Source organism: Scylla paramamosain, chromosome 13 (assembly GCF_035594125.1).
Source record: "Scylla paramamosain isolate STU-SP2022 chromosome 13, ASM3559412v1, whole genome shotgun sequence".
Taxonomy (NCBI): domain Eukaryota; kingdom Metazoa; phylum Arthropoda; class Malacostraca; order Decapoda; family Portunidae; genus Scylla; species Scylla paramamosain.
Window position 1 is genome coordinate 6,910,001 of NC_087163.1, and position 14,108 is coordinate 6,924,108.

At 36.0% G+C, this 14,108-nt stretch overlaps 1 protein-coding gene across 16 annotated transcripts in view; it reads right to left on the reverse strand.

Annotated features, from left to right (window-relative positions):
• Positions 1 to 14,108, reverse strand: part of LOC135106387 (protein unc-80 homolog) — a 172,762-nt gene that overhangs the window by 13,917 nt on the left and 144,737 nt on the right. For 10 of the 16 annotated variants that reach the window (XM_064015354.1, XM_064015364.1, XM_064015356.1 and 7 more), the window contains 12 exons: positions 13,824 to 13,966; positions 13,440 to 13,617; positions 9,583 to 9,735; positions 9,140 to 9,343; positions 8,689 to 8,934; positions 8,493 to 8,513; positions 7,188 to 7,311; positions 6,858 to 7,073; positions 6,277 to 6,461; positions 5,956 to 6,124; positions 5,368 to 5,508; positions 1,418 to 1,585 (listed from right to left, as the gene is read on the reverse strand). In XM_064015354.1, coding sequence (XP_063871424.1) covers positions 1,418 to 1,585; positions 5,368 to 5,508; positions 5,956 to 6,124; positions 6,277 to 6,461; positions 6,858 to 7,073; positions 7,188 to 7,311; positions 8,493 to 8,513; positions 8,689 to 8,934; positions 9,140 to 9,343; positions 9,583 to 9,735; positions 13,440 to 13,617; positions 13,824 to 13,966 — 1,948 coding nt within the window. The remainder of the gene's footprint in view (positions 1 to 1,417; positions 1,586 to 5,367; positions 5,509 to 5,955; positions 6,125 to 6,276; positions 6,462 to 6,857; positions 7,074 to 7,187; positions 7,312 to 8,492; positions 8,514 to 8,688; positions 8,935 to 9,139; positions 9,344 to 9,582; positions 9,736 to 13,439; positions 13,618 to 13,823; positions 13,967 to 14,108) is intronic. The other 6 variants (XM_064015366.1, XM_064015365.1, XM_064015362.1 and 3 more) reach the window with 3 other exon arrangements.

Sequence of the window (14,108 nt, forward strand, 5' to 3'; positions counted from 1 at the left end):
TCCCCATGACAGTGCTTCCAGACACATCAGGTACAGCAGCGGAAGCAGGGTGCACCCATCCCTCAGCTTATAAGGTTCTCCAGCACCAAACCTCCCTGAGCTAGGTCTTATCAAGAACAAAATTGGATAAATTACCTATCTTTAAGTTGAAGTAATACTACCATGCTACTGTAGTGTTTACAAATACCTTTGTATTACTCTCTACTTCCCTGAATCCATGAGCAGTGCAAGAGACAGCCACAGCTTTGGCAATATTTCAGGATCAAAAAATACCAGTGAGTCAACCATCAAACATGACACATCATCACAATGGACAACACAAGATTCTCATAAATGGACATCAGAAAGGGGATTAGATTTTCAAGGAACAAAAGATAAGGATCACAACAGTAAAAATGCACAAATATAAATGTTGTTAGTATGACAGAATAATAACACATGCCAATGTTTCACAATATAAATAGGATTGATTGATGAACACTTACCTTAAGGCTGTAGGTGGCATTACTGGTGGCAGTGCTGATGAAGACTGGCTAATACCCTTAGGCATGCAAACTCACAGACATATGAACTAAGCACAAATACATTGTCTACTTTGTGAAACCATTTAGGAATTACAATATGTTTTGCCAGTACAGTACAGCACACATTTGTATCAAATAATACTTTGAAAACTTTAAGGTTGCCTCAAATTTCCTATACATGCCAAATGAATGTAGGAACCCATGAAGAGCACTGAACAGTGTATGAAACCAACACTTAACTAAGAAGGATAATTTTCACTTGAGATGATTCAAGAATACATCACAAAATATGTACGTACATTAGAAATTAATCTTAATATAAAAGATATGTTATAAATCAATTTCCCACATTTTCTTTCATTTGTAAAGGAAACCATATATATATATATATATATATATATATATATATATATATATATATATATATATATATATATATATATATATATATATATATATATATATTGTTGGTTCCTTACTAAGATAAAAAGATATTTGCTGCCTTTAACAGTGCTTTCTGTTCAGCATTCAAAAACAAACAGAATAAAATTTGTGATCATTCATCCTAGAAATATAAAAAGAGTAAATAAACAAATTATAAATTTCAACAAGAAACACATAACATGCTATCCAAGTATTCCATGATCACAAACTTTAATCAAATCATAGCACCTCAATATAATCACGTCTTCTACAAATTTATTCCTATTTGAAGCTCAAGACTACCGGCTGGACAAGTAGAACTGTAAACAACACTTATCACCAGCTACTACTTCTTCCTGCTACTGTCAAAACAGTACAAGTCTACCACTTTGTAAACTCGAATTTTATCACACACCAAAACACCCACTATGAGAACACTGTAGGAGGGCTGCTAACAGCCTCTACAGTACCTTTCCCAAGGTGTTGGGACTCCCAAGTATAAGAAGTCCTCCTAGCCGCTGACAGCTGGGGAGGCTGAGAATCTTGGGAAGGGAAGGGTGTAGAGCGGGGCTCGGAGCGTACTGACAGGTCACGGTGGAGCGCCAAGGAGCATCCAGTACTGCTGCTGGATACTGAGCCTGCTCCTCACAACCAGGAGAAGGGCAAGGATCAACATGGGTGAGGGAGGGGGACAGTAGCAACAGTTTTGGGGCAGGGGGAGGGCAAATGCTATATGCCTTACCTTCACTGTGAACTGCACAAATCAACAAGTCCTTCATAGGGAATGTAGTGACAACAGCTATAAGTCTATCTTTGGGCACAAACATTCACGTTTTCACAGACACTTGCACTATCTTCTTCTATTTTCATACTCAGGAGTTCATGGTTTACACGTCTTTTACATTCATGGTTGTAATCATGGAACTGTAGTTAAGTTCAAGTCATGAATATACATATCTTGAACTTCATGGAGACAAGTACACCATCACAAGTCCACTCACTATGTTGTAACAAATGAAAAGTTTAAAAAATATGTATGATAATTTCCAGTGTAAATTAACATAATTAAATTTAGAAATATATTGATAAATCCAAGCAATGAGGAAACTTATATAATTCAATATACTTGCTGCTTGGTGAAAATATAAAATAAAGCCAAGAAAACCTTTAACTAGATACACATACATCTTTGTGATCATATACGAATATACTGTATTACCATACAGCTCCTTGAATGCCAAGAAATTCCATGACGTATTTATACTTTCATAATTATAATTCATATATTTTATCTTTCATTTATTTCATGTGGTAAAATTTGGCAGGAAGTTGCACTATTTGAAAATTACAGCAATTACAATCACATTTTGCTGAGTCATTGTAAAAATTAAATAGTTAGAGATATCATGATAATCATTATTTACTAAGTCCTTTAAATTTTGTTTATTTTCTGTGTTGTATTCAGTGATGCCATATCCTGGTGGTGATAACCAAATTTTACAGCTCAAGCAGTATAACTATCTGTTAAATCCAATTGATCTAAGCAGCTCATGCTAAAAGGGATGTAAACACCCACAGGCTGCCTCTTGAACATATCCTCAATACATGCAACTTTCAGCATTAGAAAAGAACAACTCTTGGATAATTTGAAGAAATTAAAGACTTACTTGAAACACTGGTTGGGGGTTACTGATGTGACTAGTTCTAAATTTTGTGGGAGGTAACATTTAAAAGGAAATTTGATATATTGAGATAATAAAGGGACATACAGCTTGATAAAAGAGGAATAGTATATGTAATGGGGAAAGCATCTCAATTTTTTCATACATCAGCAGTTAATAAGATGGGGAATAAACTGCTGTAGACTGAAAATTTGGGATGTAAAGCAAATGAATAATCTACAATTAAGAAAGAAAGTCAGATTTTTTTAACACTGCTGTTGTTAAAGTCAATAATCCATCTCTTTGTGACAGTCAACTGTGATATAAAGTGATTTTTTTCCTTACTATCTAATTTCTCTCATATAAAGGATGTTATACCCTATGATCAACTTCCTTCATTGCATAATACACATCATTACAATATACTCATATAATCCCGGTTAATGTCTGCATATATGTAATGCAGGTATTTTACTTCTTATCTTGTTTTAATATGTAAAGGAATTGACTACCTAGTTATATGATGGTAAGTAATATAAAAGATTAAATCCAAAACATTCAATATCTTGTGAATCCTAGCTCACTCATCACTTTTCCAAAGAGATGGTTCATGTGCAAAAGATCAAATAACAATCAGATTTCAATGAAATTCAATCAGAAAAAAAGAAACATGATGAAAGCTGAAAGAAAAAGATATTATCTGTAGTATCAAGACTAACATCCACAGCTTACATCTGACAGAGTTTACTCTGTGAACATCACAGGCACCACTTCCATCCATGCTGGTTTATGCAAAACAATGACCAATAACTGGCCTTCAAAACAGTAACTTCTCATAAGAAAAATGCAAAGCTGTTTTTATGAAATAGTCTAGTAGCCCAGGAATCTCCTGCAACTGAATCTACTGCAACATGCATATCCAGTGATATCTGCATAATTAGCTCATCTGCATATGCTAAAACCAAGAAATAACACAGCATCTATAGAAATTAAAAACATGTATGCTTTGTTTATGCCGATGAATTAATGTAAACAAAACATATTTATGGAGTCCTGACATCAGTTCCTCTATCCTGAATGCACTGTGGCTGAAATTGATATGAAAGAGATAAGCAAACCAGACTTATGAAAATAAAAGTGATATATACTGTTTAATCATTATGCCTTTCCTTTATATATGTGCTTATTTTTCTTTTAATGAATATGCACTCATTGAATATACAAACAAGTGTTGTTTTTTTTTTATCCATATTAGATCAATAAAATAAAATTGGTATTCTCTTAAAAAATACTAATGTTTTTATTTTCAACTGAACTAAGTTTTCAATAATACATACTCTAAACACTTGTGGTAGAAAATCTGATACCAGAATTTAAAGATTATATTAAGATTTATTTATCTAACTTAAAAACAATAAAGTAGACATAAAATTGAAGTATTTGTATCACCTTTTATAAGGGAATTTCTTTACCTGATCAATAATATGCAATTTGCTAGTTATGCAAATTCATTAACATGTATTGCATTTCAATAAAAAAAAAAAAAGTGTAAAAGAGGTATTCAGACTCACTATCTGAGCTACTTGATGGCAAAAAAAAAAGATGAAACACGATCAGCAAACAATAGGATATAAAATCAAGTTGCCAGTTAAAATAGTAAAAAAGAAAGGAATATAATATTGCACAAAAATAAAATAAAATATACATACAATGCACACAAATGCAAAAGCCATTCATGTACTGAGATGAGACAACCATGACATCTTAAGAGAGACAAATGAAACAATCAAATCCACAAATATTCACAAGATTTGCAAACTTAGGATGTACACAACACAGCCAGTCGAAACACACACACACACACACACACACACACACACACACACACACACACACACACACACACACACACACACACACACACACACACAGGGGAAAGATAAAAACTTCTAATTTTGCTGCTACACTCATCCCAATAAAATTAATTAATGAAATAGATTAAGTTTGCATAAGGCCACAACATAATATGATAATTTAGTTTATGCTAAATGTGCATTCTTGAACCAAAAATTTGTAACATATAATAAATATATAATGTTCTCCAAAGTCATAGAAAAGTTATGTTCATTGTTAATGATAAGCTCGCTTCTATATAAAACAAATATCAATGGAAATAAGTAAAACCACTTAACAGTCATGTGTTACTAATTTCAGAGATATTTCTCTATTATCATTAATATACATTCATCAAGACTGCAAACCATCTATGTGCCTTTTTTATGGAGAATGGAATGACAATGATGGTGATGATGATTATAAAGTGAAGTATCCATGCATGTACATCTTGTACATGAATGCTGTATAACAGTATTCAAAATATTTATTAAACAACAATTACTACATCCACTGTGCCCAAAAGAACAAATGCATACATCTCAGGAATAAACAATAACAGATAAACATCAAATCCTTGAAATACTTGCTGGCATAAAAAATAAGAAATAAATAAATAAATAAAAAAATTATATATACTCGTATATATATATATATATATATATATATATATATATATATATATATATATATATATATATATATATATATATATATATATATATATATATATATATAATAAAATAAAATAATAGCAAAATAAGCAAGAAAAGAAAAGAAAATTATTACAATGAACCACAAAATATCTGCCAAGTGTGCTGCTGTGAAACTCAATCAATATTACCTGCTACTCTCCCATCACCCACCTGTTGCCCTAAACGGAGGAGAGGTGAGGGAAGGGGCAGGGCACTCTGATGGAGGATCAGCGTAAGAAAGTCTGGGTCGCCGTGAAATGTGAGATATTTCACTCTGAATCTCCAAGGCTGGTGGTCGAACATCCTGGTCTCCTGACAACACAAAAAAGTACAACATAAATCGTAGTACTGACTTTAGCCACAGAGGTTTCACATATGACACTGCTGTATCAAAGAGTTAGAAATAAGTGTGTCACTTATTCTTTCCATTCTTAGGGAGTGAAATAGTTCCATTTTCCTCTCTTTATTTGTGATCTACTAAATATTACTGTCAGTCTTGCCTAGTCTCTGTTGAACCAGAATAGGTAATCAGGATTTACTAGCCTACATACATACTATTCATTGCAGAAAAAGTCATTCTCATCTGATAGTCATGGGTTAGGTGATAAAGCAACATTTGTTGGATGATTTATTATCAAAGGCCAAAGATTGAGGATAAAAAAATTATCGTCTCAATACTGTTCTATAGTGGTTTTATTTTCTTTGCCACTGCTATTAATATATGACTTATTTTCATCAGCTTTCAATGCATTGATGTACCTGATATTTTAGCTGTAATCAGCTCCTCCTTCAGCTGCTTAACCTGATGGGCAAGATCAAGAAGCAGAGAGCCTCTGCAACGAGGTGGTGGCAGTGACCAGCCATGAACTCGTTCCCGAATGAGAACCCTGTAATTCTCTGTGCTCTCATTAGAACACTCTGTCTGCAACTGCAATGGAAGAAATACTGTGTATTCAGCTGTGACTGAATATTCATTATAGAATCATAAATCAACTATAGCTGTACTGTGTCTTGAAGAGAAAAAAAAAAAAAAATTGCACATTATATTAACATCAAACACATTAATACAAGTATTCATACCTTGGTGAGGATAAAAGGTCGCATTTGGATAAAGAGCGGTGTACGAAATGAGACTACAAAATCCAAAAAGTCCCAAAGAGCAATGCCTCCTTCCCCACGCACATCCATATCCTTAAGACAGTGCAAGACTCTGTGCCAGTCTTGGGAAAGGTTCTTCTCAAAGCACACCATCATCACTTTCAGCCCTAAATGCAAGGGTTGGTAGTGAAGTTACTAATTATGATACTTTAACATCAAATGAATATCTGATACTAGAACTATAAATATGAGACTGCTGATACAAGATAATTTCAAGCATTTGTTATTTATAATCTTTATACCATTTATCCACTATTCAAGTGAAAATTAAATCTAGTGATCATTGAGCATCTCAATTATAATCCTGCTTTCCTCCATTCATTTAAATGGACTGCTGACTAGTGAGTAGGTAGGAAATTAAAATCTACGTATGGCAAACAATAAAACTAAAAGCATAAAGTGTACAGTACATAATTTCTTTTACAAGAGCTATTTCTCTCCTATAAGCAGTGCTTGAAAAAAAAATTAACCAGAGCTTAATTGTGTCATTACAGAAGTCTTACCTAGAAAAGAAATTCTAAGGATACTGGGTTTGACTTTTGGGTAGGCCCGGGGATCCAGCTGCTGATGTGACCATGACTGTGAACGAGGATCTGACCCTGGCATGGTCTTGGTCTGTGGACCATGTTGAGGAGCAATCTTGGCCAGTGGAGGGTTCATGGCATGCAGCACAACAGTAAGAGCAAAGCTAATGTCTGCTTGTCTCATTTTGGGAGCATCTGTGAGTAATATGCATAACATACAGTATATATAAACATATACAATTAGAAGTTAAAATTCATTAATTTTTACATGAGGATATTGAATAATTTCTAGCTCAGAAAATAACAGACCTTTACGTCCACAGCCAACCCGCAGACAGAGTGGAAGCAACAGATTCATAATCATGTTCTCTGTCTTGTCAGATGTTGGAAACAAGGAGGATCCACCACAGATCTGCTCCAAGGAGTAGGTGACCTGTAGTACAGTTGAATCTCAGTATCTATTAATTAAAGTAATCTCTTGTAGAAGGGTTATGACAAAGAATAAAAAAAAGAAAAAAAGACATGTAAAAACATCTTTGGTTAATTGTAGATAAATTAATTGCTAAAATCCATGCAAAATTTCTAGTTATTCATGTATTTAAAGCAAGCATGAAGGATACTGCAGAGGCAGATGAAATTTTTAATGAAAATATATTCACATGTGGCATAATTTTGTAATAAAGTCCTTCTTCCAGCAAAGTGAGAGAAATAAACTTTTTTCCATCAATTACTGATATACTTCTGAGGAGATTAATTTGAAATTATGTCTCTACATACATAGGATAAGAAAGCAAAATTGATCAGATTCCAAACATGAAATTAATTGGCAATGATGACAATAAGAACTAAATGATCCAGTGAGAATGATAAAGTCCAACCTGATGTTCATGATGCTTTTCACATTTTTTTTATAAATATATAAGCTTAAATTTCACTGTATTTTATGCAACAAAGTCAACAATTTTCAAAAAAAATTTTTTGGTTAAGAGAGAGAGTTTATACAGATTTGAAAGATGTACATACAAGTAAGAAATAAAGCAACTGGGTTTGTCAATACTTTACGAGTAGAAATTTCCAACTATGGATAATTACTAGAGTGCATTGTACTGAGGGAGCCATAGAGGTAAGAGAAAGTAAATAATCATTATCAACATTAGATGAACTAGAATGTACTGTAACTCTTTATCAAGAGTAACACTACTTTCTACATCTACATTTTTTTTGATCATCTGAAGGATTACCTGTTTTTGCTATAAGGATTATAGTTTGCATGGAATGGAATGTAGATTGTACGATAGGAAGAAACAAGAAACAAGAATATACAATTACACAGAAAAAGCCAAGTAATATATTATTCTTGTTCATTTTATCACTCTTTAAATTACTTATGTATCATCATAGTACATCAGAAACATGGATACAGTTTAGTGATATATCTTTAATAACTTTCATGCATTAGCTTCAACATTCCACTTTCAGGCAGAGGACAGGTGCTCAGGGTCCAGAGGGTATCTGCTTCAGAGAGTCTAATGGTGGGCTCTGAAGAAATGCAAATTTATATAAGTAACATTGACAGAACTATAAAACTCCACTTTAGCCAATCCTGGAGCTCACCCCGGTTACATCGCTGAACATCTGCAAGAGAATCAATGTGTTATTTGGAAACTATGACTACTAAAAATTGAACTTTAATAAATCAACATTATTGTGAAAAAATAGCCATAAATGTCAAATGAACCGATACAAAGAAAAGTACAAAGCAACATTTAATGGACTAAAGATGAATTATCTTTTTCAAACTTCAACTTACTCCAAGAGCCAAAATCTGCATGGCAATAATTTTCACCACCATGGAGCAGAAGTGTGGAGGTGGGGAATGTGAAAGGGCGGCAACACTGTGACCCTCCATCTCAACTGTGCGCTCCCCTAGGATAAGGGACTGACACACCTGGACTACCATTTTGAGATGAGGCAGGTGAGCAATGTATGGGTATTTGGATAGTGTGCTGTAGACACCCTTCAGGAGACTGGCTGCTGCTCCCCAATCAGTCAGACGCTGAAAGTTATGATTTTTTTGTGATTCCTAAAGTCTAAGTCATCAGTTAATATTTTGCAACCATATATACAATTTAAGATTTATCCTTGTTTATCAGGGAATTTCATACTGAGATCAAGTGCCAGTTACTATGAGCCTGTTTTGGAACTCTATTAAATAAAAAAGAATGTAAGATCTTAAGTGAGTCATGTAGTAATGTACTCACCCTGATAGAATATTTTTTAGCAATTTTATTAAACATTTTATCTAGCCTCCTGAGGATGTTGACAAGGGCTGGTCGAAGATCCTCATGTGACCAGTCAGGGTGAGGAAGGATTTCATTCATATAGCGCTGCAGTCCTCGGCATCCCATTGTGGCTGGATCATATGGAGCCACTTTTAGCAGGCTGTGAGCCACCTCTGCCAGTCGCTAAAAGTAGAATTAATTCTTAAAGACATCTTTTTGCTAGTGCAGAACTATATCTGATTTTGAGGGAAAAAAAAATAAATAAAATAAATAAATAAATAAATAAACAGGCTTCTATTCAACATATAAAGATTATGTAAACAATCTTTTCATGAAAGATAAACAATGACCTCAATGTGTGAAGATCACATAATTGTTAAGAGCCAATATTCACTATGTTGAGAAGAAGAGAAATTACTTACAAGATGACTCTTGGTATCAAGAAGGTCTGAGTGTTTACTCTCCTGACCAGACTTCTTATTGATGTCAGCTAGTCGCAGTGAACAAGTAGTGAGAAACTCTGCCACAACATTCAACAGTGTGTCTCGGGGCTGTCTGAAGTCACAACGCAGTGCCTGGAACATTATTCATAGTATGTACATTCAAAATTAATCATCAGCAGTAGTAATGTTAACTATCAAACTACCATCACTATCCATTAATTAAGATGGTAGGTGCTGAAAAATCCTTTTTTTTTAGTATTCATGAAAAGTTTTATTCACGCATTGCTAAATCTGAGAGAATTAAACTTCTGTCAATATGATAATTATGATAATTACTCCCAGTGAGGTCTAAAGCACTGTTCAGGGGGTGCTGTGAACTTATCATTAAACCCAGCTGTGACCTCCCTGAACGTTTCCCTTTGTGTCTCACAACACAAGGGGGCAGTCACAGCCTGCCCTCTAAAGACAACTCTCTTCCTCCACACAAAACTACAAGCACCTTATAACACACACACCCTTCACTCAAAAATTTCAAAATCATCATGGGGACTTCTACACCAGCCTCGGAGTCCCCATCTGGGATGGGGATCATAAATGTTCCCAGGTCGGACTGCCTTTCTGTTGACGATCCTAAGTGTCTTGACACCCCCCTCAACTTTTTCTTCATTAACTTCTGCAACATTTGCAGTCCAAGATCTAATTTTCAATCTGTAGAACACCACCTCTCCTCTTCTAAAGCTCATCTTCTTTTCCTCACTGAAACTCAGGTGTCTGAGGCAACTGACAGTAGCCACTTTTCTGTTCCCTCCTACTTTCTCTAACCTCATTTTCAATTCAAAGCTGGATGTTGCGTTTATGTGCCCAATGACTTAACCTGCTCTCATGGCCACGCTCTTGAATCTTCCGAGTTTTCCACCATCTGGCTACGACTACAGAGTCATTCTCAAACTAAATTTATCTGTGCTGTATACCTTTCACCTAACTCCTCTGACTATAAGAAATTCTTTGACTACTTAACTTCCAAAGTGGAGCACATTCTGACCCTCTTCCCTTTTGCAGAGATCTCCATTCTTGGAGACTTCAATGTTCACCACCAGCTTTGGCTTTCCTCTCCCTTCACTGACCATCCTGGTGAATTACCCTTCAACTTTGCTATCCTCCACAACCTAGAGCAATCAGTGCAACACCCTACTCGTATTCCTGACCGTCTTGGAGATACACCCAAAATTCTTGATCTTTTCCTGACCTCTAATCCTTCTGCTTATGCTGTCACCCTCTCTTCTCTGTTGGGGTCCTCCGATCACAATCTCATGTCTGTATCTTGTCCTATCGCTCCAATCCCTCCTCAGGATCCTCCTAAGCGAAGGTGCCTCTGGCATTTTGCCTCTGCTAGTTGGGGGGAACCTGAGGAGGTATTTTGTTGATTTTCCTTGGAATGACTACTGCTTCTGTGTCAGAGACCCGTCTTTTTGTGCTGAGTGCATAACAGAGGTGATAGTGTCTGGCATGGAGGCATACATTCCTCACTCTTTTTTCTCAACCTAACCCTTCTAAACCTTGGTTTAACACAGCTTGTTCTCGTGCTATACATGATAGTGAGGTGGCCCACAAAAGCTACTTAAGCCTTCCATCACCAGAATCTCATGCACTTTATATTTCTGCCCGGAACCATGCCACGTCTGTTCTCCAACTAGCCAAAAACTCCTTCATTAACAGAAAGTGTCAAAACCCTTCAGGATCTAACTCCCCTCGTGACTTCTGGCATCTAGCCAAAAATATCTCCAGTAATTTTGCTTCTTCTTTCCCTCATTTATTTCAACTAGATGGCACCACTGCTATCACATCTATTTCTAAAGCTGAAGTCTTCATTCAAACCTTTGCTAAAAATTCTACCGTGGACGATTCTGGGCTTGTTCCTCCCTCTCCTCCACCCTCTGACTACTTCATGCCACCTATTAAAATTCTTTGTAATGATGTTTTCCATGCCCTCGCTGGCCTAAACCCTCAGAAGGCTTATGGACCTGATGGGGTCCCTCCTATTGTTCTCCAAAACTGTGCCTCCATCTTGCACCTTGCCTAGTCAAACTCTTTCAGCTCTGTCTGTCAACATCTACCTTTCCTTCTTGCTGGAAGTTTGCCTTCATTCAGCCTGTTCCTGAAAAGGGTGACCGTTCTAATCCCTCAAACTACCGTCCTATTGCTTTAATTTCCTGCCTATCTAAAGTTTTTGAATCTATCCTCAACAGGAAGATTCTTAAACATCCATCACTTCACGACCTTCTATCTGATCGCCAGTATGGGTTCCATCAAGGCCGCTCTACTGGTGATCTTATGGCTTTCCTTACTCAGTCTTGGTCATTCTCTTTTAGAGATTTTGGTGAAACTTTTGCTGTTGCCTTGGGCATATCAAAAGCTTTTGATACAGTCTGGCACAAAGCTTCGATTTCCAAACTACCCTCCTACAGCTTATATCCTTCTCTCTGTAACTTCATGTCAAGTTTCCTTTCTGACCGTTCTATTGCTACTGTGGTACACGGTCATTGTTCTTCTCCTAAATCTATTAACAGTGGTGTTCCTCATGGTTCTGTCCTGTTACCCACTCTCTTCTTATTATTCATTAATGATCTTCTAAACCAAACTTCTTGTCCTATCCACTCCTACGCTGATGATACCACCCTGCAATTTTCCATGTCTTTTCATAGACGTCCAACCTTTCAGGAGGTGAACATTTCACGCAGGGAAGCCACAGAACGCTTGACTTCTGATCTTTCTAAAATTTCTGAGCAAACTTGGTATTGTTCAATGCCTCAAAAACTCAATTCCTCCATCTATCAACTCAACACAACCTTCCAGACAACTATCCCCTCTTCTTCAATGACACTCAACTGTCCCCCTCTTCTACACTGAACATCCTCAGTCTGTCCTATACTTATAATCTGAACTGGCAACTTCACATCTCATCTCTAGCTAAAACAGGTCCTATGAAGTTATGCATTCTGAGATGTCTCCACCAGTTTTTCTCACCCTCCCTAGCTGCTAACTCTGAACAAGGGCCTTATCTGTCCATGTATGGAATATGCTTCGCATGTCTGGGGGGATTCCACTCATACTGCTCTTCCAGACAGGGTGGAATCAAAAGCTTTTGGTTTCATCAACTCCTCTCCTCTAACTAACTGTCTTCAGCCTCTTTCTCTCACCGCTGCAATGTTGCATCTGTAGCTGTCTTCTGCCACTATTTTCATGCTAATTGGTCTTCTGATCTTGCTAACTGCATGCCTCCCCTCCTCCTGCGGCCTCGCTGCACAAGACTTTCTTCTTTCTCTCACCCCTATTCTGTCCACCTCTCTAATGCAAGAGTTAACCAGTATTCTCAATCATTCATCCCTTTCTCTGGTAAACTCTGGAACTCCCTGCCTGCTTCTGTATTTCCACCTTCCTATGACTTGAATTCCTCCAAGAGGGAGGTTTCAAGACACTTATTCATCAATTTTTGACTATTGCTTTGATCCTTTTATGGGACTGGCATCTCAGTGGGCATTTTTTTTATTGGATTTTTGTTGCCTTGGCCAGTGTCCCTCCTATATATATATATATATATATATATATATATATATATATATATATATATATATATATATATATATATATATATATATATATATATATATATATATATATATATATATAAAGATAATTGTATAAATACTGTGAACAGTACACCAGTACACATACAGTACACTCTAGACACATACTGTAAGTAAGTAAGGATTTAAAGACATGTCTTAGATAAAAGCTGATAAACTTCATGACCCACTAAATACTAAACAAAAACTTACCTCAGAATCTTCAATGTCTCTTTCATAAGCTTGATACCTCTTTGAATCACTCATGTACTTGGAGTGAGAGTCATCATCCACCTCAATGGCTGGGTTGTAAGCTTTAGAGGCTTTTGAGTAGGTCACTCGACTGGAGCCCTTGCCTTCTCCTGCTGACTTCTGAGGGCCTGTATAATTCCTAAGGGGAACAGAGTTATTTTCTTGAATGGCATTTTTATTTCTTTAAGCATTCTGAGAGGCAGATCTTGTATTTATAAGGGTCAATCTTTGTCACCAGATGTCACCTTGCATGTACCGTTATTAAATAAATATTCAAGGCCTGAATCCTCAAGTATCACTTACACTGAAATAGTATGACAGCAGAGGTTTTGAATGTGTCCTTACTTTGCAAGAGGTTCACTGTTTGTAATGAGGGTCTTCATAGCAACTGCTATGTGGTGAATTGTCTCCTTTTCTTGCCGCAAATCACGTCCAGCAGTTGCCTGAAGATGTCGCAATACCAGTCCCAAGATAGCTTCTAAAATTGTCTGTTGAGATACAAGTTTCTTGCCATTCAAAAAAATATACAAAATCTCACTTCACATTATTTTTCTTAACAATCAGTATTATGAAAATTAACATGCAAATGGAATATTAAATTTCCACTACTAATGAGTATATGCAGAGGAG